The 27,668-nt window shown below is 45.0% G+C and overlaps 1 protein-coding gene across 1 annotated transcript in view; it reads left to right on the top strand.

Annotated features, from left to right (window-relative positions):
* LOC134934577 (collagen alpha-1(VII) chain-like) overlaps nt 1–27,668 on the top strand; it is an 817,258-nt gene that overhangs the window by 775,191 nt on the left and 14,399 nt on the right. The window contains exon 98 of the mRNA XM_063929986.1: nt 26,378–26,575. Within this exon, the coding sequence (XP_063786056.1) occupies nt 26,378–26,575 (198 nt within the window). The remainder of the gene's footprint in view (nt 1–26,377; nt 26,576–27,668) is intronic.

The following is a 27,668-nucleotide window of genomic DNA, read 5'->3' as shown; positions in this document are numbered from 1 at the left end:
ATAGATTTTCGTTGGTGGATTGCTCTGGCTCCTGATCTCTGATCCCCAAGTCCCCATGACCACCTGAAAGGTGGGACTCTCTAGATTTTTATCGCATTCAAAGCTAAGAAATATATTTACAGAAACTTGAGATATCTGCAGTCAAGCAAGCTGCCCTCCCACTGGAAAATGATAAATATTAAGCCCACTCCACTATCCACCATTACCCTACATATTAAACACCCCCTACCACCCTGGAAGTCATGTACCAGGGCTTCTTCATTCAGCCCAATGCCCCTTTCTACAGTTTAGCCCCATCTGTGCAGTAAAGGAGTAATTAGCATAAATTACTGCTCCAGGTCCTACATGCTGAGCGGAAGATAGAACACCCCCTACCGCCTGCGGGACATCAAAGCTGCCACTGATAGCACCCCCCACCCCTACCGCTGGAGGATGGGTAGTGGGCCCAGTGCATTGCTGTGCCCAGGGGCCTACACTGCTGTTAAGACGGCCCTGGGCTCAGCCATAGCCCAGACTTTAATCCGATTGAACATCTCTTGAGAGATCTGAAAATGGCTGTGCACCAGCGCTTCCCATCCAACCTGATGGAGCTTGAGAGGTGCTGCAAAGAGGTATGGGCGAAATTGCCCAAAGATAGGTGTGCCAAGCTTGTGGCATCATATTCAAAAAGACTTGAGGCTGTAATTGCTGCCAAAGGTGCATCAACAAAGTATTGAGCAAAGGCTGTGCATACTTATGTACATGTGATTTCTTAGTTTCTTATTTTTAATAAATTTTCAAAAATCTCAAAAATACCTTTTTTCATGTTGTCATTATGGGGTATTGTGTGTTGAATTTGATGGAAAAAATGAATTTATTCCAGTTTGGGCTAAGGCTGTAACATAACAAAATGTGGGAAAAGTGAAGCGCAGTAGGGACATGACTTGGCTGTTGGGGCACTGCATGGCTGCCGCAATAATATTATGATTATATTATAATAATAAATATTATAATAACAATATGCCTGAGACCGGGACCTCAATATAGTGCCGCTGGAGCCAATAAAGTTGACCTCTCCCCTTTTGTGCTGCACTACTGCCTTGTGGCTCTCCCCTGGTCTTCCTGACTTCCTCATACTCTAAATGCTTTATCAGATGAGTAGCCCTTGTGCTTTGAGAACTTGACTATCTGTCACATCCCAACTGTATCTGTTCAGTTGACCTCCTGTGGCCACTCTGGTTACAGATAGTTCTTGAGAAATATCTTCTCTGCACCCAGTCAGTGCATTCTTACCAGCACTGCCACTATACTCCCTGCATACATTTCTTGTATACTTCCTACCAATGCACTTTCAACCCTGCTGATTTAACCTCAAGGACATCCCTAGCCATTTCATTACCTGTGGAATGAGTGCATTGTTTGACCGTGAAAAAAACATAATAAGCTCTCTAGTAGTTCCCATATTACATACTCCTGAAGTTCACAATAACTAATACCCCAACGTCCCACATTTAGGTCAGTGCCTCTGCTCCATTATCTGGGACCTCACCAGATCTGGACGCTCCACTTACTGCTTGTACAAATTCTTCGGACGATCAGGGTGGACCTCTCATCTGATATCAAGCTGCTATACAAGCTGTCAAGGCGGACATGTAAGATCATGGGGTCTGTACATACCTCATAGAAAATAAAATGCCGGAACTCGTGACTTCTTATAATAATCTGTACACACCTTAAATACAGACAATCAATAATATTTTTTCTCTGTTTTCATAATGAAGGTATACCATTCAAAGAATGATTATTTTCTGAGATTGTATGCATGTTTGCTGTATTTGTTGTTGTATTATGCATCAATACCCTTGTGCACCCCTCCCCGACACACAGACACCTTCCTCTCTTTCTTTTCTTGAACCCTTTACCTGTGTTTTGAAAATGTTTACTATAATTTAAATAAAAAAAGGATTTTAGTTCTGTACTGTACAAGCCAAGATGACATAAGTTAGGATAGAAACTTCCACGCTGTGTGGCTGCAGGGGATTTGGTGTGTGGCTGCAGTGTAGGCCCCTGGGCAAAGCAATGCACTGGGGCCCCTACCCAACCTCCAGCGGTAGGGGTGGGGGGTGCTGTCAGCAGAAGCTTTGATGTCCCACGGTCGGTATGGGGTTTTCTATCTTCTGCTCAGCATGTAGGACCTGGAGCAGTAATTTCAGCTAATAAGGGGTGTTTAATATGCAGGAGAGGGGTGGATAGTGTGGAGAGTGGGCTTCATATTCACCATTTTCCGTTAGGAGAGCAGCTTTCTTGACTGCAGATATCTCCAGTTCCTGGAAATAGATTTCTTTGTTAGAGATTCCCACCTTTCAGGAGGTACTGGGGACTTGGTTATCAGAGTTCAGGAGCCAGAGCAATCCACCAATGAAAATATAAAACTGCATACCAGGTGTGTGGAGCTGGAGCAAGGACCAGCTGCTGGAAGATTTCTCTGATTCTGGGCATAGTAGAGACAAGCTGCCAGTGTCCAACAAAAGGGGAGAGTCCCAGCTTTTGGAGCATATCCTCAGAAAAACTGTAACCCAAGATTCTGGCTGGAAAGAACAATTAACAGGCTTGGATGGAAATCACTGCTTGGCAGTCGGATATCTCTGATTCACCTGGGCTGATTAAAATATGGTACTCCTGTAAAAAGGGACCATCAGCTATCAGCCTAGGGTCCTTATGCTGCTGGGGTCCTTGGGCAACTACCAATTGAGCCCATCCGAAAAGACGGCCCTGGTTGCACATTACATAGATCTGTTTAGCTTCAGTGGTTTCATACTGTCAGTTATAAGTAGCTTCATGTAGTTAGAATAGAATTACCAGGATTCCTATACAGGAACAAATAACTCCATGTGTAAGGTGTCTGATTGCACTCTATGAGGTTGTGGATTTATGTATCGGTTAAAGGTCCCCATAGACTAGTATGATAATGCCCGATTTCAGCCCAATTCAGGCCAATATATTGGGTGAAATCGGGAATTTTGGCTGTGTATCCGGTCCGATGCGCGGCCCCGTGAGTGTCGGATCGGATTCCCTAGGTCGCTAATGCTGCACTCGTGATATATCGTGATCGTGTGTTTTTGTGCCTGCGATATATTGCCTGCGATATGTCGTAGGAAGTTTGACTGGCATTCTCAGGACACTCCCATCAGCAGCAGCAGCAGCATCAGCAGCATGCGACGCAGCAGGAGAAGAGCCCAGCAGATATTAATCCAATCAAATCGGATATTTTTTTGGCTCAAGTAGGTATTTCCAATGACCACCAATCATTGTTCATCTAGCACACTGACCACCAATGTAGTCACACTGTCCACCAATGTAATCACACTGTCCACCAATGTAATCACACTGTCCACCATACTGATCACCAATGTATTCACACTGACCACCAATGTATTCACACTGACCACCAATGTAATCACACTGACCACCAATGTATTCTAAATTATTGTTTACATTTTATTATTTTCATGTGGGCCAAAGTCATTTTCAAACCCCCTTATGGCCATGTGTTTTCAACGCCCCCTTATACCTTGTGTTTTAGGGCCCCAAAGTCATTTAAACCCCCTTATGGCCATGTGTTTTCCCCACCACTGTACCCCCATGCTGTACCTTGTGTTTTAGTGCCCCAAAGTCATTTAAACCACCTTATGGCCATGTGTTTTCCCCACCACTATACCCCCATGCTGTACCTTGTGTTTTAGGGTCCCAAAGTCATTTAAACCCCCTTATGGCCATATATTTTCGCGACCACTGTACCCCCATGCTGTACCTTGTGTTTCAGGGGCCCTAAAGTCATTTAAACCCCCTAATGGCCATGTGTTATCACCGCCACTGTACCCCCATGCTGTACCTTGTGTTACAGGGGCCCCAAAGTCATTTAAACCACCTTATGGCCATGTGTTTTTACCGCCACTGTACCCCAATGTTGTTCCATTGATGTTTGTGTAAAGAGGAAAGTATTTACTATAAAAAATCTTTATTTGAAAAAAAAAATATTATTACAAATGAAACACCATGTAAACAAAAAAAAATGTAACCATATAAACATTTAACCATATAACCATATGGTTTCGGTATGAATGGTCGACCATGTTATGGTCGACAGTCATTAGGTCGACCACTATTGGTCGACATTGACATGGTCGACATGGACACATGGTCGACACATGAAAATGGTCGACACGTGAAAAGGTCGACATGAGTTTTTTTACTTTTTTGGTGTCGTTTTTTGCGTAAAGTGACTGGGAACCCCAATTAGTGCACCGCGTCCCCTCGCATGGCTCGCTTCACTCGCCATGCTTCGGGCATGGTGCCTTCACTCCGCTACTGCTTCGCTCAGCACAGATTACCGTTCCAATCGTAGTCCACGTGGATCGTAAAGTATGGAAAAGTTCCCCAAAAGAAAAAAAAGTTAAAAAACTCATGTCGACCTTTTCATGTGTCGACCTTTAATGTGTCGACCATGTGTCCATGTCAACCATGTCAATGTCGACCAATAGTGGTCGACCTAATGACTGTCAACCATAACATGGTCGACCCTCTGAATGGATACCTAACCATATAACTATATTAACATTTAACCACATTAACATTTAATCATAAAAAACATTTAACCACATACCTTAAATAAAACCATTTGTAAAACACTAAATATGTGCACCACTTTGTTATCATTACAGATATGTCACTAGATAGTGACATGGGGGGAATTCCAAGTTGATCGCAGCAGGAATTTTGTTAGCAGTTGGGCAAAACCATGGGGGTCATTCCGAGTTGTTCGCTCGCAAGCTGCTTTTAGCAGCTTTACACACGCTAAGCCGCCGCCTACTGGGAGTGAATCTTAGCTTCTTAAAATTGCGAACGAAAGATTCGCAATATAGCGAAAAGACATCTCTGTGCAGTTTCTGAGTAGCTCGAGACTTACTCGGCATCTGCGATCAGTTCAGTGCTTGTCGTTCCTGGTTTGACGTCATAAACACACCCAGCGTTCGCCCAGACACTCCTCCGTTTCTCCAGCCACTCCCGCGTTTTTCCCAGAAATGGTAGCGTTTTTTCGCACACACCCATAAAACGGCCAGTTTCCGCCCAGAAACACCCACTTCCTGTCAATCACATTACGATCACCAGAACGAAGAAAAAACCGTGAGTAAAAAACCTAACTGCATAGCAAATTTGCTTGGCGCAGTCGCACTGCGGACATTGCGCATGCGCACTAAGCGGAAAATCGCTGCGATGCGAAAAAATTTACAGAGCGAACAACTCGGAATGACCCCCTATGTGCACTGCAGGGGAGGCAGATTTAACATGTGCAGAGAGAGTTAGATTTGGGTGTGGTGTGTTCAATCTGCAATCTAATTTGCAGTGTAAAAATAAAGCAGCCAGTATTTACCCTGCACAGTATAAAATAACCCACCCAAATCTAACTCTTTCTGCACATGTTATATCTGCTTCCACATGCTGTTCGAGTCTGGAAGCCATTTAATATGTCTAGTTCGTCAATTACTATAGAGTGTCCATTTTTCGAATGGCTTGCAATTCTGACAGACTTTTTTCAGGCGAAAAAATAAATAAAAATCTCAGATAAACAGCTCTGTTGATGCGGCCAATAAAACACATTGGTCCGCAAACTTCTCACGGATTCTATGGGGGATATTCAGTTGTTTGAAAAGTCGGTTGGGTGTCTGTTTTTTCCTGTCTATTAGATAGGAAAAAACAGACACCCAAATGACTTTTCAAACAATTGAATACCGTCCTATGTGGGTAATTCCAAGTTGATCGCAGCGGGATTTTTGTTAGCAGTTGGGCAAAACCATGTGCACTGCAGGGGAGGCAGATTTAACATGTGCAGAGAGAGTTAGATTTGGGTGGGGTGTGTTCAATCTGCAATCTAATTTACAGTGTAAAAATAAAGCAGACAGTATTTACCCTGCACTGAAACAAAATAACCCACCCAAATCTAACTCTTTCTGCACATGTTATATCTGCCTCCCCTGCAGTGCACATGGTTTTGCCCAACTGCTAACAAAAATCCTGCTGCGATCAACTTGGAATTACCCCCATAGACTTCATCACTGGCCTATTAGAGATGTAATGTGGACACAAATGTCTCTGGAAGGTTAAGGCAAAGCGGTATTCTGATAAAGTGCGCTGGATTGCGGCATTGGAGGAATTAGTGGAGTACTGCAGTCCCTTTGTGTCCACTGCGGACAAAGAATGGGTCAAGAAAAAGATCCAGAACCTTTGCACGGTGTTCCTAAAAGAACACAAAAAAAATTGAGCAGTCGAAAAAGTCTGGAGCAGGTTCGGCCCAGATTTACAAAACCTTGCTCTGTTACTGCAGCATGCTTGAGTTTGTTCTGGACCAGGAGCATACCCGGACAGGTTTCACCTCTCTCCCTCGGACTGCCACACCAGAACCTGAAGACGGTGAGCCATCTCTGTCGGCATCTGTAAGTATATTTTTTTAAATATGTTTTAAAGTTTATCAAAGTTCCACCATCAGTCCAACACAGTACACTAATTAAATGTGGGCCTCCTGCCAATCCACTGCACCCACCGCGTTAAAATAGGCCAGATACTCGTCCCTGACCTGTTTTGCCCGTAGATTCGCCCGAGAATGGAGTGGAGGTGGCTCCACAGAGGGAAATGGTGAAGTCTCCTCTGGGTGTTCAGGGTCTGGGTCTCCTGGCGCTCCTCTGGGCTGTGTCCTATGCTGGGTGGTTTTGCTGTGCAAATAGTTATGCAGGATACAGCACGCAGTCACCACCCAATCAATCTTCCCCACCTGCAAATTGATAGCGGTAATGAATATGCGGAAGCAGCTAGACAGGATCCCAAAAGTGTTCTCTACAATTCGTCGTGCCCGGGATAGGCTAAAATTGTAGTAGATGCGCTTCTCCCTTGTCAGCTGCCTTTGGGGGTATGGCTTCATAATGTTCTCGTGGAGTGCAAATGCCTCATCAGCCACAAAAACAAAATTGAGGCCGTGCTGGGTTTGCTCCCTAGATAGTGACTGTAGTACTGGTCGCACAGGTTGAATAACTTCTATGAAAATGACCCCTTATTTATTTTGTCCCAAACACATCTGTGTTATTCATGACAGTTTAGGGGTGCTACCACGGGCAAAATAAATCTGCACAAAAAAAGGGAAGAAAGAGGGTTCGGAATGCCCTAAAGTGGTGCACACAATCTTATATTAAAATATAACTTTTATTATTATATATAATAAAACCAGCGAATTTTAAGAAAAAAGGTAAGAGAGTGTAAATAAGATAGAAATTGTGATTAAAATTGAAAAAGCTGCGCACTAGATGTCATCCGTATAATTCCTAAATTCTAATATTGGAACAATGAAGAGTGTCCTAGAGGTATATGCTTTCTCTATAACTGTATATCTGTTATTCTAAACTCCTAGAATAAGTGTCTCTATTTTTCAAGTCCCTCTCGGGATATGTACTGTGAGACCGTTATGGAAACAGGAGTCCTGTTTCCATAACGGTCTCACAGTACATATCCCGAGAGGGACTTGAAAAATAGAGACACTTATTCTAGGAGTTTAGAATAACAGATATACAGTTATAGAGAAAGCATATACCTCTAGGACACTCTTCATTGTTCCAATATTAGAATTTAGGAACTATACGGATGACATCTAGTGCGCAGCTTTTTCAATTTTAATCACAATTTCTATCTTATTTACACTCTCTTACCTTTTTTCTTAAAATTCGCTGGTTTTATTATATATAATAATAAAAGTTATATTTTAATATAAGATTGTGTGCACCACTTTAGGGCATTCCGAACCCTCTTTCTTCCCTTTTTTTTGCTCCCTAGATAGCAAGTTCAGGGTCTTTGTGGTGAGCCGCTCGTAGAAAATGGTATTCAGCAAGCCACCGTCTGATGCACGACCATTTTTGCCAACGTCAATAAATATGAATTCATAGTTGGCATTCACCACTGCCATCAGCACGATGCTGAGCTACCCTTTTATAATTAAAATAAAGGGAGCCGCTGTTTGCAGGAGGGTTGATGCGGACGTGCTTGCCATCTATCGCTCCACCTTAGTTCGGGAAATGCCAGGTGGTGGCAAACTCCTCTGCCACGGCTTGCCATTTAGATGTACTTGCATCATTTTTTATCTACTACAGAATACAAGTGTGGAGATTCCCCCCAGACCTGAGCCTCAACCTTGATACGGAGGAATCACAGCCCCAACTTCCTACCACTGAAACACCCGCTACCCTGGATACCTCTGCATCACCAACTCCTCCGCCGCGCCCCTGGAAGAGAGCCCACCCAAAAAAGAACACCACCCAGGAGGGCGAAGACATAATATTCAAGGAGATAAAGGCAAGACTTGCCCGCCACCCCCCTGACCACTACTCCAATTTTGGGGATTTTATGGCCTCTTCAGTGTGCAAACTACCCCTGGGTCAAGCGGAGCAGATTGAGAGGCTTTGTCTCAAAATGCTGAACAAAGCCCGAAAATCCAAACTACATGATGATGTCGTACTATTAAACCACCGTCCTCTCTCTCTTCCATCCAATCCCATCCTATTCCGCCCACCCAACCCCATCTCATTCCGCCCACCCAACCACAGCCTACTTCCTCTCCCACATGCTTCTCAGCCATATACTCTGCTATGCTGGAGGCAGAGGAGGACATGCCCCATTTTGCGGTATAGGCTATATGGGCCCAGATTTTTGGGGTAGGATACATGCATGCTGTAGGTGCATAATAATGGGGCCGAGACCATTCATTCTGCACTTTTACAGCATGTGTGTATTCTCCCAATCCAATCTGTGCCCAAAACCTCCATATAGCCCTCCATTAAAGTACAGCACCATATTTATTGGGAATTTGAACATTGTTAAGGGTGTTGTTTTAAAGTTAATAATTCCCAATAAATATGGTGCGGTATAGGCTATATGGTGTTTTGGGCCCAGGTTTTTGAGGTAGGATACACACATGCTGTAGGTGCATAATAATGGGGCTGGGACCATTCATTCTGCACTTTACAGCATGTGTGTATTCTCCCAATCCAATCTGTGCCCAAAACACCATAAAGCCCTCCATCTTAGGAGTGAAAGTACCGCCCCATATTTATTGGGAATGAAAAGTAAAATAATATATTATTTAATAATTTTAATCATTTCATTATATATATATATATATATATATATATATATATATATATATATATACTGCTCAAAAAAATAAAGGGAACACTAAAATAACACATCCTAGATCTGAATGAATGAAATATTCTTATTAAATACTTTGTTCTTTACATAGTTGAATGTGCTGACAACAAAATCACACAAAAATTATCAATGGAAATCAAATTTATTAACCCATGGAGGTCTGGCTGATCCAACTTTGATGTAATGTCCTTAAAACAAGTCAACATGAGGCTCAGTAGTGTGTGTGGCCTCCACGTGCCTGTATGAACTCCCTACAATGCCTGGGCATGCTCCTGATGAGGTGGCGGATGGTCTCCTGAGGGATCACCTCCCAGACCTGGACTAAAGCATCCGCCAACTCCTGGACAGTCTGTGGTGCAACGTGGCGTTGATGGATGGAGCGAGACATGATGTCCCAGATGTGCTCAATTGGATTCAGGTCTGGGGAACGGGCGGGCCAGTCCATAGCATCAATGCCTTCGTCTTGCAGGAACTGCTGACACACTCCAGCCATATGAGGTCTATCATTGTCTTAGGAGGAACCCAGGGCCAACCGCACCAACATATGGTCTCACAAGGGGTCTGAGGATCTCATCTCGCTACCTAATGGCAGTCAGGCTACCTCTGGCGAGCACATGGAGGGCTGTGCGGCCCCCAAAGAAATGCCACCCCACACCATTACTGACCCACTGCCAAACCGGTCATGCTGGAGGATGTTGCAGGCAGCAGAACGTTTTCCTTGGCGTCTCCAGACTCTGTCACGTCTGTCACATGTGCTCAGTGAGAACCTGCTTTCATCTGTGAAGAGCACAGGGCGCCAGTGGCGAATTTGACAATCTTGGTGTTCTCTGGCAAATGCCAAACGTCCTGCACGGTGTTGGGCTGTAAGCACAACCCCCACCTGTGGACGTCGGGCCCTCATACCATCCTCATGGAGTCTGTTTCTGATTGTTTGAGTAGACACATGCACATTTGTGGCTTGCTGGAGGTCATTTTGCAGGGCTCTGGCAGTGCTCCTCCTGTTCCTCCTTGCACAAAGGCGGAGGTAGCGGTCCTGCTGCTGGGTTGTTGCCCTCCTACGGCCTCCTCCACGTCTCGCGATGTACTGGCCTGTCTCCTGGTAGCACCTCCATGCTCTGGACACTACGCTGACAGACACAGCAAACCTTCTTGCCACAGCTCGCATTGATGTGCCATCCTGGATGAGCTGCACTACCTGAGCCACTTGTGTGGGTTGTAGACTCCGTCTCATGCTACCACTAGAGTGAAAGCACCGCCAGCTTTCAAAAGTGACCAAAACATCAGCCAGAAAGCATAGGAGCTGAGAAGTGGTCTGTGGTCACCACCTGCAGAACAACTCCTTTATTGGGGGTGTCTTGCTAATTGCCTATAATTTCCACCTGTTGTCTATTCCATTTGCACAACAGCATGTGAAATTGATTGTCAATCAGTGTTGCTTCCTAAGTGGACAGTTTGATTTCACAGAAGTGTGATTGACTTGGAGTTACATTGTGTTGTTTAAGTGTTCCCTTTATTTTTTTGAGCAGTGTATATATATATATATATATATATATATACATACATACATCAAACAAACAGATCTGAGGGCGCTTACATGTATGGTACTGTTCGATAATATTAGTACATCAGTTTAAAAAAAAAAACAATTTTCAATTACATAGAATAACATTTATTTATAAAAGTGCAGAATAAAACATAGTACGTCTTTGTGATTTTACAGAAGACGTCTTTGGATATATCCGGTTTTACATTCAGTTTTTAGTGTATTTCTTTGTTGAAACATACGATACAGAAGTAGAACAATAGATAGAACCAACGCGTTTCGTCCCTATCGGGACTTCATCAGGGGTACTTTATCCAAATGCTCAAACAATGATGTGAAGAAAATCTGATGAAATGTATAAACCTCTGTTAAAACCAGGTTATCTGGATATGATACCAGACTAATAACTAGTGTGAAAAATCTCAGCGTGATGTGGCTCCATTACAGAAAAAAGTGTCCATACACTAATATGCAGTATCTCAATAATGGTCTAAAATGACCGCTATGGAATGCAGATAAGTGTCTACCACTGAACTTTAGTAGATGTAGAACAGCCTTCAGCACATATAATAATATAGGGATATGCAACAAGGGTGATGTGTTCCTCTCAAAGTTCAGTGAGAGCAGCACCTGGTTTTTACAGAGGTTTATACATTTCATCAGATTTTCTTCACATCATTGTTTGAGCATTTTGATAAAGTACCCCTGCTGAAGTCCCGATAGGAACGAAATGCGTTGTGCTGACCTATTGTTCTACTTCTGTATCGTATGTTTCAACAAAGAAATACACTAAAAACAATGTAAAACCGGATATATCCGAAGACGTCCTCTGTAAAATCACAAAGACATGCTATGTTTTATTCTGTACTTTTATGAATACATTTTATTCTATATAATTGAAAATTGTTTTGTTTTAAACTGATGTACTAATATTATCGAAACAGTACCATACATGTAAGCGCCCTCAGATCTGTTTGTTTGCTGTTTTCTCCCGAATCTTTGCTAACAGGAGGTTTTTCTAGAGGTGCTGCTCTTTCATTCTCTTAGCGCTATTGGGTACCCTCCTTTTCTCTAACGTCCTAGTGGATGCTGGGGACTCCGTAAGGACCATGGGGAATAGACGGGCTCCGCAGGAGACTGGGCACTCTAAAGAAAGATTTAGTACTATCTGGTGTGCACTGGCTCCTCCCTCTATGCCCCTTCTCCAGACCTCAGTTAGAATCTGTGCCCGGACAGAGCTGGGTGCTTTTAGTGAGCTCTCCTGAGCTTGCTAATAAGAAAGTATTTTAGTTAGGTTTTTTATTTTCAGAGAGCTTCTTCTGGCAACAGACTCTCTGCTACGTGGGACTGAGGGGAGAGAAGCAAACCTACTAACTGCGGCTAGGTTGCGCTTCTTAGGCTACTGGACACCATTAGCTCCAGAGGGATTGAACACAGGACCTGACCTTGTCGTCCGTTCCCGGAGCCGCGCCGCCGTCCCCCTCGCAGAGCCAGAAGACAGAAGCCGGCAGAAGCAGAGAAGACATCGAAATCGGCGGCAGAAGACTCCTGTCTTCACATGAGGTAGCGCACAGCACTGCAGCTGTGCGCCATTGCGCCCACACTAACCCACACACTCCGGTCACTGTAGGGTACAGGGGGGGGCGCCCTGGGCAGCAATTGATACCTCCTGGCGAAAGCTGCATATATACAGTTGGACACTGTTATATGCATGAGCCCCCGCCATTAATTTTACACAAAATCGCGGGACAGAAGCCCGCCGCTGAGGGGGCGGGGCCTTCTTCCTTAGCACTCACCAGCGCCATTTTCCTTCCACAGCTCCGCTGAGAGGAAGCTCCCCAGGCTCTCCCCTGCAGAATCACAGTAGAAGGGTAAAAAAGAGAGGGGGGGCACATAAATTTAGGCGCATTAATCATAATACAGCAGCTACTGGGTAAACACTAAGTTACTGTGTGATTCCTGGGTCATATAGCGCTGGGGTGTGTGCTGGCATACTCTCTCTCTGTCTCTCCAAACGGCCTTGTGGGGGTCCTGTCCTCATTTAGAGTTTCCCCTGTGTGTGTGGTGTGTCGGTACGCGTGTGTCGACATGTTTGACGAAGAGGGCTATGTGGAGGCAGAGCAAGTACAGTTGAATGACGTGTCGCCGCCGACGGTGCCGACACCTGATTGGATGGATATGTGGAAGGTGTTAAATGATAATGTAAACTCCTTACATAAAAGGTTGGATAAAGCTGATACCTTGGGCCAGTCAGGGTCTCAACCCATGCCTGATCCTACAGCGCAGAAGCCCTCAGGGTCTCAAAAGCGCCCACTATCCAAAATGGTTGACACAGATGTCGACACGGATTCTGACTCCAGTGTCAACGACGATGATGCAAAATTGCAACCGAAAATGACAAAAGCTATCCGCTACATGATTATAGCGATGAAGGATGTTTTACACATATCAGAGGTAAACCCTGTCCCTGACAAGAGGGTTTATATGTATGGGGAGAAAAAGCAAGAGGTGACTTTTCCCCCTTCACATGAGTTAAATGAGTTATGTGAAAGAGCGTGGGATTCCCCCGATAAGAAAGTCCTGATTTCCAAAAGGTTACTTATGGCGTACCCTTTCCAGTCAGAGGACAGGGTGCGCTGGGAATCCTCCCGTAGGGTAGATAAAGCTCTCACACGCTTATCTAAGAAGGTGGCCCTGCCTTCACAGGATACGGCCGCCCTAAAGGATCCTGCAGATATAAAGCAGGAAAGTATCCTGAAATCTGTTTATACACATTCAGGGACTCTACTGAGGCCGGCAATTGCGTTGGCGTGGATGTGTAGTGCTGAAGCAGCGTGGACAGATAATCTGTCTGAGGAAATGGATACCTTGGACAGGGATACCATTATGCTGACCCTGGGGCATATAAAAGACACTGTCCTATATATGAGGGATGCCCAGAGGGACATTTGCCTACTGGGCTCTAGAATTAATGCAATGTCAATTTCTGCCAGGAGGGTCCTGTGGACTCGGCAGTGGACAGGTGATGCCGACTCCAAAAAACACATGGAGGTGTTACCTTACAAGGGTGAGGAATTGTTTGGGGACGGTCTCTCGGACCTGGTTTCCACAGCTACTGCTGGGAAGTCAAACTTTTTGCCATATATTCCCTCACAACCTAAGAAAGCACCGTATTACCAAATGCAGTCCTTTCGCGCACAAAGAAGCAAGAAGGTCAGAGGTGCTTCCTTTCTTGCTAGAGGCAGGGGTAGAGGAAAAAAGCTGCACCTTACAGCTAGTTCCCAGGAACAGAAGTCCTCCCCGGCTTCCACTAAATCCACCGCATGACGCTGGGGCTCCACGGGTGGAGCCAGGAGCGGTGGGGGCGCGTCTCCGACATTTCAGCCACCAGTGGGTTCGCTCACGGGTGGATCCCTGGGCTATACAGATTGTGTCTCAGGGATACAAGCTGGAATTCGAGGTGATGCCCCCTCAACGTTACCTAAAATCGGCCCTGCCAGCTTCCCCCATAGAGAGGGAAGTAGTGGTAGCGGCGATTCACAAGCTATTTCTCCAGCAGGTGGTGGTAAAGGTTCCCCTTCTTCAACAGGGAAAGGGATACTATTCCACAATGTTTGTGGTACCGAAACCGGACGGTTCGGTCAGACCTATATTAAATTTAAAGTCCCTGAACATTTATCTGAAAAGATTCAAGTTCAAAATGGAATCGCTCAGAGCGGTCATTGCAAGCCTGGAAGAGGGGGATTTTATGGTGTCTCTGGACATCAAGGATGCTTACTTGCATGTCCCCATATATCCACCTCATCAGGAGTACCTCAGATTTGTGGTACAGGACTGTCATTACCAATTCCAGACGTTGCCGTTTGGGCTCTCCACGGCACCGAGAATATTTACCAAAGTAATGGCAGAAATGATGGTGATCCTGAGAAAGCAAGGAGTCACAGTTATCCCATACTTGGACGATCTCCTCATAAAGGCGAGGTCCAGGGAGCAGTTGCAGATCAGCGTAGCGCACTCTCAGGAAGTGTTGCAACAGCATGGCTGGATTCTGAATATCCCAAAGTCGCAGCTGATTCCTACGACGCGTCTGCCCTTTCTGGGCATGATTCTGGACACAGACCAGAAGAAAGTGTTTCTCCCGGAGGAGAAGGCTCAAGAGCTCGTGACTCTAGTCAGAGACCTCTTAAAACCGAAACAGGTGTCGGTGCATCGCTGCACGCGAGTCCTGGGAAAGATGGTGGCATCGTACGAAGCCATTCCCTTCGGCAGGTTCCATGCGAGGATCTTTCAGTGGGATCTGTTGGACAAATGGTCCGGATTGCATCTTCAGATGCATCGGCTGATCACCCTGTCCCCCAGGGCCAGGGTATCTCTTCTGTGGTGGCTACAGAGTGCTCACCTTCTCGAGGGCCGCAGGTTCGGCATACAGGACTGGGTCCTGGTGACCACGGATGCGAGCCTCCGAGGGTGGGGGGCAGTCACTCAGGGAAGTAACTTCCAAGGGTTGTGGTCAAGTCAGGAGGCTTGTCTGCACATAAATATCCTGGAACTAAGGGCCATATTCAACGCCCTGAGTCAAGCGGAGCTCCTGCTTCGCAACTAACCGGTGCTGATTCAGTCAGACAACATCACCGCGGTGGCTCATGTAAACCGCCAGGGCGGCACAAGAAGCAGAGTCGTGATGGCGGAAGCCACCAGGATTCTTCGGTGGGCGGAGAATCACGTGCAAGCACTGTCAGCAGTGTTCATTCTGGGGGTGGACAACTGGGAAGCAGACTTCCTCAGCAGGCACGACCTTCACCCGGGAGAGTGGGGACTTCATCACGAAGTCTTCACTCAGATTACAAATCGATGGGAACTGCCACAGGTAGACATGATGGCGTCCCGTCTCAACAAAAAGCTACAAAGGTATTGCGCCAGGTCAAGGGACCCTCAGGCGATAGCTGTGGACACCCTGGTAAGACCGTGGGTGTTCCAGTCGGTCTATGTGTTTCCTCCTCTTCCTCTCATACCCAAGGTGCTGAGAATCGTAAGAAGAAGAGGAGTGAGAACAATACTCATTGTTCCGGATTGGCCAAGAAGGACTTGGTACCCGGAACTGCAAGAAATGCTCACAGAGGACCCATGGCCACTGCCTCTCAGACAGGACCTGTTGCAACAGGGGCCCTGCCTGTTCCAAGACTTACCGCGGCTGCGTTTGACGGCATGGCAGTTGAACGCCGGATCCTAGCGGAGAAAGGCATTCCAGAGGAAGTTATTCCTACACTGATAAAGGCTAGGAAGGACGTGACAGCAAAACATTATCACCGCATATGGCGAAAATATGTTGCTTGGTGTGAGGCCAGGAAGGCCCCTACAGAGGAATTCCAACTGGGCAGATTTCTGCACTTTCTGCAGTCTGGAGTGACTATGGGCTTGAAGTTGGGATCCATAATGGTCCAGATTTCGGTCCTATCCATTTTCTTTCAAAAGGAACTGGCTTCTCTTCCTGAAGTTCAGACGTTTGTTAAGGGAGTGCTGCATATTCAGCCCCCTTTTGTGCCACCAGTGGCACCTTGGGATCTCAACGTGGTGTTGGGTTTCCTGAAATCCCACTGGTTTGAGCCACTTAAGACCGTGGAGCTGAAGTATCTCACGTGGAAAGTGGTCATGCTATTGGCCTTAGCTTCGGCTAGGCGTGTGTCAGAATTGGCGGCTGTCGTGTAAAAGCCCCTATCTGGTTTTCCATGTGGACAGGGCAGAATTACGGACTCGTCCCCAATTTCTGCCAAAGGTGGTGTCATCTCTTCATTTGAACCAACCTATTTTGTAGTGCCTGCGGCTACTCGTGACTTGGAGGATTCCAGGTTACTAGATGTAGTCAGGGCTTTGAAGATTTATGTAGCCAGAACGGCTGGAGTCAGGAAAACTGACTCGCTGTTTATCCTGTATGCCCCCAACAAGTTGGGTGCTCCTGCGTCAAAGCAAACCGTTGCCCGCTGGATCTGTAACATGATTCAGCAGGCTCATTCTGCGGCTGGATTGCCGCATCCAAAATCAGTGAAAGCCCATTCCACAAGGAAGGTGGGCTCTTCTTGGGCGGCTGCCCTAGGGGTCTCGGCATTACAGCTTTGCCGAGCTGCTACTTGGTCGGGTTCAAACACATTTGCAATATTCAACAAGTTTGATACCCTGGCTGAGGAGGACCTTGAGTTTGCCCATTCGGTGCTGCAGAGTCATCCGCACTCTCCCGCCCGTTTGGGAGCTTTGGTATAATCCCCATGGTCCTTACGGAGTCCCCAGCATCCACTAGGACGTTAGAGAAAACAAGATTTTACTTACCGGTAAATCTATTTCTCGTAGTCCGTAGTGGATGCTGGGCGCCCGTCCCTAGTGCGGACTTTCTGCAATACGTGTATATAGTTATTGCTTAATAATGGGTTATGTTATGTTGGCATCCATTGTTTGATGCCCTGTTGTCGTTCATACTGTTGACTGGATAAGTGTATCACAAGTCATACGGTGTGATTGGTGTGGCTGGTATGAGTCTTACCCGGGATTCCAAAATCCTTTCCTTATAATGTCTGCTCTTCCGGGCACAGTTTCCTTAACTGAGGTCTGGAGGAGGGGCATAGAGGGAGGAGCCAGTGCACACCAGATAGTACTAAATCTTTCTTTAGAGTGCCCAGTCTCCTGCGGAGCTTGTCTATTCCCTATGGTCCTTACGGAGTCCCCAGCATCCACTACGGACTACGAGAAATAGATTTACCGGTGAGTAAAATCTTATTTTTTCTTTTATGTATGTATATGTATGTATATATATATATATATATATATATGACAAGAATTACTCTCCCACTGCGCTATTTCAAATAAAACACTAAAATTAATTAATTATATGGCTGCCTGTATCCTCTAAGTTCCCTGTTAGGAGGAACTAAATGTGTGAAAATATGAAACGAAATAGAGGAGATGGCGCCAAGGGAGTTATATCAACGCCCTACCTAAAAACGGACCCTTACAGTACTCTCCGGATAAATTACGTCAGATAACAAATACTAACATAAAAATTTATTAAAACAACATATAAACCCGACACAAATGTTCATAAGTATACAGAGTTGATACATTTACATTTGTCGCACAATTTGAACAATCAGTTTGTAGTGATGAGGAAAAAGCGTAGATATATCACTACGATTTCCTCCTTCTCCTTATTGTAGATTCGGAGGTAACATCAGATAATAGATAGATAAATAACCCAACGCGTTTCGTCTTGTTCCAAGACTTCATCAGGGGTAAAATCTCTTCATTTCAGAACATATTGTCAGCACATAAAAGGTCATTCAAAGATGTATGAACAACGTTTCAATATTTCAATGGGACTTGATTGATACAGCGAGGACCATACCTCATATATCATCAGCTTGAGTCTGACATTCAGATATTCGAATATGGGGAAGATTCATATGTGTATAGAATCTAACTGGTTCGCAAGCATAAGGAACCTCGTCGGTCAGCAGCTTGAACCTGACACTCAGATTCAGGAGTGAAGGCAATTCAAATGGGTATAATGTCTAACCAATTTAGAACACGTGGTAGACCCTCCAGTGGTGCAGTGCTGACAGCCAAGTCTCTGTATAATACAGAGACTTGGCTGTCAGCACTGCACCACTGTAGGGTCTACCACGTGTTCTAAATTGGTTAGACATTATACCCATTTGAATTGCCTTCACTCCTGAATCTGAGTGTCAGGTTCAAGCTGCTGACCGACGAGGTTCCTTATGCTTGCGAACCAGTTAGATTCTATACACATATGAATCTTCCCCATATTCGAATATCTGAATGTCAGACTCAAGCTGATGATATATGAGGTATGGTCCTCGCTGTATCAATCAAGTCCCATTGAAATATTGAAACGTTGTTCATACATCTTTGAATGACCTTTTATGTGCTGACAATATGTTCTGAAATGAAGAGATTTTACCCCTGATGAAGTCTTGGAACAAGACGAAACGCGTTGGGTTATTTATCTATCTATTATCTGATGTTACCTCCGAATCTACAATAAGGAGAAGGAGGAAATCGTAGTGATATATCTACGCTTTTTCCTCATCACTACAAACTGATTGTTCAAATTGTGCGACAAATGTAAATGTATCAACTCTGTATACTTATGAACATTTGTGTCGGGTTTATATGTTGTTTTAATAAATTTTTATGTTAGTATTTGTTATCTGACGTAATTTATCCGGAGAGTACTGTAAGGGTCCGTTTTTAGGTAGGGCGTTGATATAACTCCCTTGGCGCCATCTCCTCTATTTCGTTTCATATATATATATATATATATATATAAATTGTGATATGCTTTTTTTTTTACATTTTTATGTGCTATGTTGGTAACTAATTGCATAAAATTCTATGTGCCATGGTGGCAAATAATTGCATAAATTTGCACAGTTGGTTAAAAAAAAAAACATTTTTTTTCTAAAAGTAACTAAACATTTGTGGTGTATATTTTATTTACCTTTAAATACTGGTCCTGCAGCACCTTCACAATGGCCTTGCAGGTGTCAGGGATTATCTGACCCAAAGCCTGGGGGGAGATGAGGGTCCCGAACTTCATGTCCTCCAACGACCGCCCTGTAGCCAGGAACCTCAGCATAGCAGTCAGCCTCTCCTCAGCAGTGCTGGCCCTCCGCATCTTGGTGTCCTGCCTCTCGATGTAGGGAGTCACAAAGCCCAGCAACTCCTGGAAGGTAGCATCATCCATTCGCAGGTAGTTGTTCCGATAGTCCTCTGGGTTGTTCTCCCTAATCTCAGTCAGGAGCGACATGTGAGAGAATCACCCTCTTCAACAGTCACTCCTTGCTCCAAACCCTCTTCCGTTTCAGATCCCTGTCACGCTTCAGCTTCATATAGCCATAGGCTAACAGAAGTTGATATCTGTTGGCAGGGGCTGGCTGGCAACTTTCAGCCTGGGGGGCAGACTCAAGCAAGTGGCCCAGCTTTTCACAGGGAATCTGCAGTCAGATGGCCCTGGAACATTTAAACTGCAGTGACCCGGGGGCCGCTGGCACCCTGCCCTCCTACCCAGTCTGCCCCTGCCTATAGGAATCCATCACAAAATAGGGTATAGCACTTTGTTGAAACAAGCCAAACATAGCAAAGCACACTAGCAATGTGGAACGCTCAGAAGGCATAAACCAGCCTCACTTATCACAGAGCAGCAGTGTGCACATGTCTAAAATGGCTGCTGCTATTTTATGCCTATTTGGCCCACCCCCCTAGCACCAATCCAGCCAATCGCATATTGTATAGGTGCAGTGTCCACAGGGCTGGCTGCTGCCAGTTTATTTGCCTTTGGGCCAGCCCCCCCTAGCACCCTAATCCAGCCCATCAGATATATCTTATGGTGCCTGTGAATGCATTGCGATATATCGCATGCAAAAAAAGTAAAATTGTACCAAATAGTTTGGAATCGTATGGAACCACTCCTGGGAAGCTCCCGTGAGAGTTCAAGGGAAATCGACCCGACTTCAGCCTTCAGACATATTGATCTAGTGTATGGGGCCTAAGACTGCTGAGAAATGTGGACTTATGTTCTACTGTTGTACATGTCTGGGAGGCTAGGTAGACAGACAGACAGGCAGGCCTTTTTACCTACTGTACGGGTGGATACAGTACATGCACTTTCAATTACATACATGAAATAAAGGAGAATATACGAAACACGCATGTACTCCCAAGTACTCCCGCTCTGAGAGGCTGTGATATGCAGGTCGAGTCTAATCATTTTCTGTGTTTATTAAGGGATCAGTATGAATGACCGGCGGCCGGCATTCTACCCGTCATTATGCTGACAGTGGCATTCCGGCCACCATTATGCCGGCAGCGGGGCGAGCGAAGAAAGCCCTTTGCGGGTTCACTGCGCTCACCACACTGCAGGCACGGTGGCTCGCTGCTCTCACCACAGGTAATATTATCCCTCTATGGGCGTTGTGGACACCCATAGAGGGATAATCACCTACCTCGCTGGTATTCCGGTGCTGGCTTGTCATCGCTAGTCGGGATCCCGGCGTCAGCATTGTGACCGCCAGGATCCCACTAGTGGTATTTTAACCGCTTCTCTTTAATAATATGTGGATAATGCTTTTTGATATTGTCACTTGTCTATATGCAATATTGACACTTTTTGTTCTTTATACATTATTTCAGTCATGTTAAACTTATTTTTGATGTGTATTCATGCTTCATTAAAGAAAAAATAAATAAATAAATAAAAAGGAGGAAGTAACTGAAGGTGCACAGCATAATGCACCTCTGACTAGGAATGGTTATCGAAGGGGTTACCAGCGATGGGGAGATTGAGGCTTGGCATCGATGGAATGAAATCGACAGAAAACCGATCAATAGACATTTCTATTGTGGGCGGAGTATCGATCAGAGAAGGAGGCAGGGCTGAGTGAGGTCTCGGTAACATCCATAATGGAAGTATAGAGGCCAGAGTAATGAGGTCATTTTTATATGGTTTGAGAACTACTTTCAGGGGCCTGTTCATTAGTTTTGCGGTCAATCATTAGAAATATGCAGTATTTTTTAAGTATGGCGGATATTTATTATGAGGATACATTAGCAGAAAACTTTTTTTGGAACTGCAAAAATGGGCAGTTTACCAAGCTAAGATTTTCGATGTTTGCCCCAGAGGCGGAACTACCGCCAGTGCAACCAGTGCGTTGCACTGGGGCCCGCCTCTGTCCAGGGGCCCAAAGCATGTAATGAGTCAAACTGACTCATTACATGCCGCTGTGCGCTGCGGGCAACCGCTGCCCGCAGCGCACAGCTGCCCAGAGAGAGGAGAGGAGCAGCGGTATGGGGGAAGGAGGAGGAGGGAGCCGCAGCAGCACTTTGTTACTGGTGGAGGCGCTGCTGCTGCTGCTCCTCTTCTTCACTATAGGCTGTCTTCCGAGAACAGCCTATAGTGCAACAGAGGGGCAGCAGCAGCAGCGCCTCCACCAATAACACAGCGCTGCTGCGGCTCCCTCCTCCACCTCCCTCCTCCTCTTTCTCTACTGCCCGGGAATCGTCAAGCTGCACCGAGGAGCCTGAGCCAGCGGAGAGGGTAAGTATAATTCTTCTTTCTTTCTTTCTTTCTTTCTTTCTTTCTTTCTTTCTTTCTTTCTTTCTTTCTCTCTTTCTTTCTTTCTGTCTTTCTTTCTTTCTTTCTTTCTTTCGACTGCCTGCCGCAATGTGTAAAAATGGGGGACTGCTTGCCGCAATGTGTAAAAAGGGGGAATCTGCTTGCCGCTATGTGTAAAAATGGGGGACTGCCTGCCGCTATGTGTAAACAGGGGGAATCTGCCTGCCGCAATGTGTAAAAAGGGGGAATCTGCCTGCCGCAATGTGTAAAAAGGGGGAATCTGCCTGCCGCAATGTGTAAAAAGGGGGAATCTGCTTTCCGCTATGTGTAAAAATGGGGGACTGCCTGCCGCTATGTGTAAAAAGGGGGAAACTGCCTGCCGCTATGTGTAAAAATGGGGAATCTGCCTGCCGCTATGTGTAAAAAGGGGGAATCTGCCTGCCGTAATGTGTAAAAAGGGGGACGCTGTCTGCCGTAATGTGTAACAAGGGCACGCTGTCTGCCGTTAAGTGTAAAAAGTGTACGCTGTCTGCCGTAATGTGTAAAAAGGGGACGCTGTCTGCCGTAATGTGTAAAAAGGGGGACGCTGTCTGCCGTTATGTGTAAAAAGTGTACGCTGTCTGCCGATATGTTTAACAAGGGCACGCTGTCTGCCGTTATGTGTAAAAAGGGGACGCTGTCTGCCGTTATGTGTAAAAAGTGCACGTTGTCTGCCGTAATGTGTAAAAAGGGGGACGCTGTCTGCCGTAATGTGTAAAAAGTGTACGCTGTCTGCCGCTATGTTTAACAAGGGCACGCTGTCTGCCGTTATGTGTAAAAAGTGTACGCTGTCTGCCGTTATGTGTAAAAAGTGTACGCTGTCTGCCGCTATGTGTAACAAGGGCACGCTGTCTGCCGTTATGTGTAAAAAGGGGACGCTGTCTGCCGTTATGTGTAAAAAGTGCACGTTGTCTGCCGTAATGTGTAAAAAGGGGGACGCTGTCTGCCGTAATGTGTAAAAAGGGGACGCTGTCTGCCGTAATGTGTAAAAAGAGGAATCTGTCCGCTGTAAGGTGTAAAAGGGTCTCTACCTGGTGTAGTGGTGCTACTGTGCGGCGTAATTTGAATAATGGAGACTACTGTGCACCGTTATATGAATTGGTATTATTTTGTGGCCACACCCCTTCCCCACGAAGCCACGCCACTATGTATTTTTGCGCGCAGGGGTGGGGCTCCGATGCCGTTTCTTGCACACAGGCCCTCATTCCGAGTCGTTCGCTCGGTAATTTTCTTCGCATCGCAGTGATATTCCGCTTAGTACGCATGCGCAATATTCGCACTGCGACTGCGCCAAGTAATTTTACAATGAAGATAGTATTTTTACTCACGGCTTTTTCTTCGCTCTGGCGAACGTAGTGTGATTGACAGGAAATGGGTGTTACTGGGCGGAAACACGGCGTTTTCGGGGCGTGTGGATAAAAACGCTACCGTTTCCGGAAAAAACGCAGGAGTGGCCGGAGAAACGGGGGTGTGTCTGGGCGAACGCTGGGTGTGTTTATGACGTCAAACCAGGAACGACAAGCACTGAACTGAACGCAGATGCCGAGTAAGTCTGAAGCTACTCTGAAACTGCTAAGTAGTTTGTAATCGCAATATTGCGAATACATCGGTCGCAATTTTAAGAAGCTAAGATACACTCCCAGTAGGCGTAGGCTTAGCGTGAGCAACTCTGCTAAATTCGCCTTGCGAGCGATCAACTCGGAATGAGGGCCACAGTGCTAAAATGTCTAGTTACGGCACTGTTGCTAGGTATCCATTTCTCTGGCCCTGAGCAGGTCCCCCTCACCAGATCCTCTCCAGGGGTGAGGGGGTGGACTTGGATGGGATGTGGGGAGGGGGAGGGGGGGGGGCAAAGCATTTTGTCACACCTGGGCCCACCGCTCGCTAGTTCCGCCACTGGTTTGCCCACAATAAATAAAGCCATCTCTAGAAATAAGGATACATTTTCATATGGCCACACACGTGCATTTGGCAAGCCATATCTGAAGCCAGAAAGAAAGTGATAGTGTAAGGTATCACTTTCCTTTTTACTCTTCATCACAGTTACTTTTACAGCAGGATCATTTTGATAAATTGCCTACTAAATATTTTTTTCTTGCTGCAATAAGAAATTATAGTTATTGGGTGAGCTTTGAGACTGTTGCTAAATCGACTTCTCAAACACAGAAAATAAGTGAAAAGTGATGATACGCTGTAAAGGCAATGAATGATTAGAACAGGCTCCCTGTCAGAATCATTAATAATCATACTATACGATACTGACAGAATGTTTATAATTCACATTGGAATATTATTTACTGAATTAATGCTTCTACATGCTGTTCGAGTCTGGAAGCCATTTAATATGTCTAGTTCGTCAATTACTATAGAGTGTCCATTTTTCGAATCGCTTGCAATTCTGACAGACTTTTTTCAGGCGGAAAAAAAAAATCCCAGATAAACAGCTCTGTTGATGCGGCCAATAAAACACACTGGTCCGCAAACTTCTCACGGATTCTATGGGGGATATTCAGTTGTTTGAAAAGTCGGTTGGGTGTCTGTTTTTTCCTGTCTATTAGATAGGAAAAAACAGACACCCAACTGACTTTTCAAACAAGTGAATACCGTCCTATGGGGGTAATTCCAAGTTGATCGCAGCAGGATTTTTGTTAGCAGTTGGGCAAAACTTTGTGCACTGAAGGGGAGACAGATTTAACATGTGCAGGGAGAGTTAGATTTGGGTGGGGTGTGTTCAATCTGCAATCTAATTTGCAGTGTAAAAATAAAGCAGCCAGTATTTACCCTGCACAGAAACAAAATAACCCACCAAATCTAATTCTTTCTGCACATGTTATATGTGCCTCACCTGCAGTGCACATGGTTTTGCCCAACTGCTAACAAAAATCCTGCTGCGATCAACTTGGAATTACCCCCTATGGGGGTAATTCTGAGTTGATCGCAGCAACAAGTTTGTTAGCAATTGGGAAAAACCATGTGCACTGCAGGTGTGGCAGATATAACATTTGCAGAGAGAGTTAGATTTGAGTGGGTCATATTGTTTCTGTGCAGGATAAATACTGGCTGCTTTATTTTTACACTGCAGTTTAGATTTCAGTTTGAACACACTCCACCCAAATCTAACTCTCTGCACATGTTACATCTGCCCCCCCCTGCAGTGCACATGGTTTTGCCCAACTGCTAACAAATTTGATGCTGCGATCAACTCAGAATTAGGCCCTATGTGTTTTTGCAAAACAGGTAATTTTTCAGGTGAAAAAAAGGGGTTTAATTAAATTGCCCCCCGCAAAAATAACATTGTGAAAAAAATTTTTTGGGGTTTTTAGTTGTTCAAAAAATATTCAGAGCTAATTGAATATCGCCCAGAGGGGTATATATATTACACTGCAATATGGGGTAGATGCAGTATCAGCGCACGTTATGTGTGCTGATACTGCTTCTCCCCCATGTAAGACACTGGTAGTGCAGGCACAGTCACAGGGATGCCATGCGCCCCTGTCCATATCGGCACTGCTATCTAACAGATATCAGGCCAATATGGCGGGCAATGTGTGACACCTACAGCTATCAATTTCGACAGCTGCATGTGGCGATGCCCATGGGCCGCAGCAGGGACAGAGCTGTCCCTGGCTGTGGCGGATGCTGGCTCCGGACTTCGCGTGTGGCTTTCACTCCCCCCGCCTCGGCAGACATCTTGGCGATATCCCTTCATGCTTCGCCTTGGTAGTGATGCGAAGCAGGAAGTGTTATAACGGCACGATGCATGCCACTATAATACATTTACCTATTAGTATGGTAGCAACATATCTGTATTCTAACTGTCACTAAATGGTGACTTCAGCCTCTGGAAATAACAGCTGTCGCTCCTGAGGAAAATGATCCCTCTCTCAGTGCCCTCAGTAGATTCATCTCATTTGCACATTGATTAGATAGCATCAGTTAATGAATTACCTGTAACCCAAGGAGGTCCGTAGCTCAAGTTATCATATTATAAGTACAATCAATGCTCAGTATTGGTCTTACAGTGGTCTTACACAAAAAATATAAGCTGCCAAACAACCTGAATTGAACTAATACTGTTTTTTTCTAGCTGATAAACACTCCACGTGTTATCAGCTAGAAAAAAACAGTATTAGTTCAGTGAAATCATATTTATTCCCCATAGTTAATTACTAGTAGATGGGAGGAATGAGAACTTCACTGTATCTTTTAGGTCAGAACCTATAATTAGTTTTTTTCTTAATACTCTTCTTAAAGGCTTCTATTTCTTAGTGACTGCAGAGCTTCTGTGATATATATATATACTGTATATATATATATATATATATATATATATAATGCATATATACTGTACAAGTATAAATCATACTTTTTTTTTTATTTACCCTTGTCTCAAATAAGTTTTGTATGAAAGTATATAATAAATTAATACTATATGATTTATATAACCATAGGGAAGGAATTCCAACTGATCATTAAGTCTACAAACCCAGATGAAGGATATGAAGAAGATGACCAGAGAGAGGAGGAAGAGGAGGTGACTGTGTCTCCTGATTATACTGTATCTGAAAATCAAACAGAAGCTATGCATTGGAATGAGACCCAAAGCCCAACGCCATCTCCGAGTACCACCTTTCAGCAGAATTACACCGGTATTTTAATTCCTGTATTTTTTTTACTAGTTCATTCATGACTAAATGCCAAATTTGATTTGTCCTACTTGTTCAGGCGCTGATAGAGATCTTTATATGTATGTGTTTTCATTGGGCTAATGGGTATAGTATGTTATGCCGGCGGCCAGCATACCGGCGCCGGGGTCCCAACCGCCGACATACCTACAACTGGGCAAGCGCAAATGAGTCAGTTTCGAATTTACTTCATTATCAGGATCCTTTCATCTATCCTGATGACAAATTAAATTTGAAATGTTGATCGCATCTCCTGCTGCTTATGGAGTTTATTATTGATTGTGTGCTGGTTTCTTGCATATGTTTTAAGATATCTATATATATATATATATATATATATATATATAATAACATTTATTCATTAATACTCTGAATAACATTTAGCACATATTAAGCAATCAGTTGCATTCAAATATAATAAACGGTATATATAAAACGGTTAAAAAGATTATATAAATTTGGGGCAGTACGGATGGTGCACTGAGGTCATGGGTTCAATTCCCGCCATGGCCAAACTGGATATATAATGAAAATTGCCTCCTGCGGTGTAGTTTATGGAGTTTGTATATTCACCCCGTACTTGCATGGGTTTCCTCCGGGTACTCCGGTTTCCTCCCACAATCCCAAAATATTCAGGTAGGTTAATTGGCTCCCAACAATACCTACTTAGCGCTTGCGATCACTTCAGACTGTTCAGTTCCTGTTTTGAAGTCACGAACACGCCCTGCGTTCACCCAGCCACGCCTGCATTTTCCTGGCATGCCTGCGTTTTTTCGAACACTCCCTGAAAACGGTCAGTTGACACCCAAAAACGCCCACTTCATGTCAATCACTCTGCGGCCAGTAGTGCGACTGAAAAGCTTTGCTAGACCATGTGTGAAACTACATTATTCGTTGTAATAGTATGTTGCGCATGCGCATTGCGCCGCATACGCATGCGCAGAAGTGCCGTTTTTTTGCCTCAACGCTGCACAGTGAACGAATGCAGCTAGCGATTAACTCGGAATGACCACCCATGTGCACTACAGGTGTGGCAGCTATAACATTTGCAGAGAGA

Source organism: Pseudophryne corroboree, chromosome 6 (genome assembly GCF_028390025.1).
Source record: "Pseudophryne corroboree isolate aPseCor3 chromosome 6, aPseCor3.hap2, whole genome shotgun sequence".
NCBI classification, from domain to species: domain Eukaryota; kingdom Metazoa; phylum Chordata; class Amphibia; order Anura; family Myobatrachidae; genus Pseudophryne; species Pseudophryne corroboree.
This window is presented reverse-complemented; position numbering and strand designations above follow the sequence as displayed.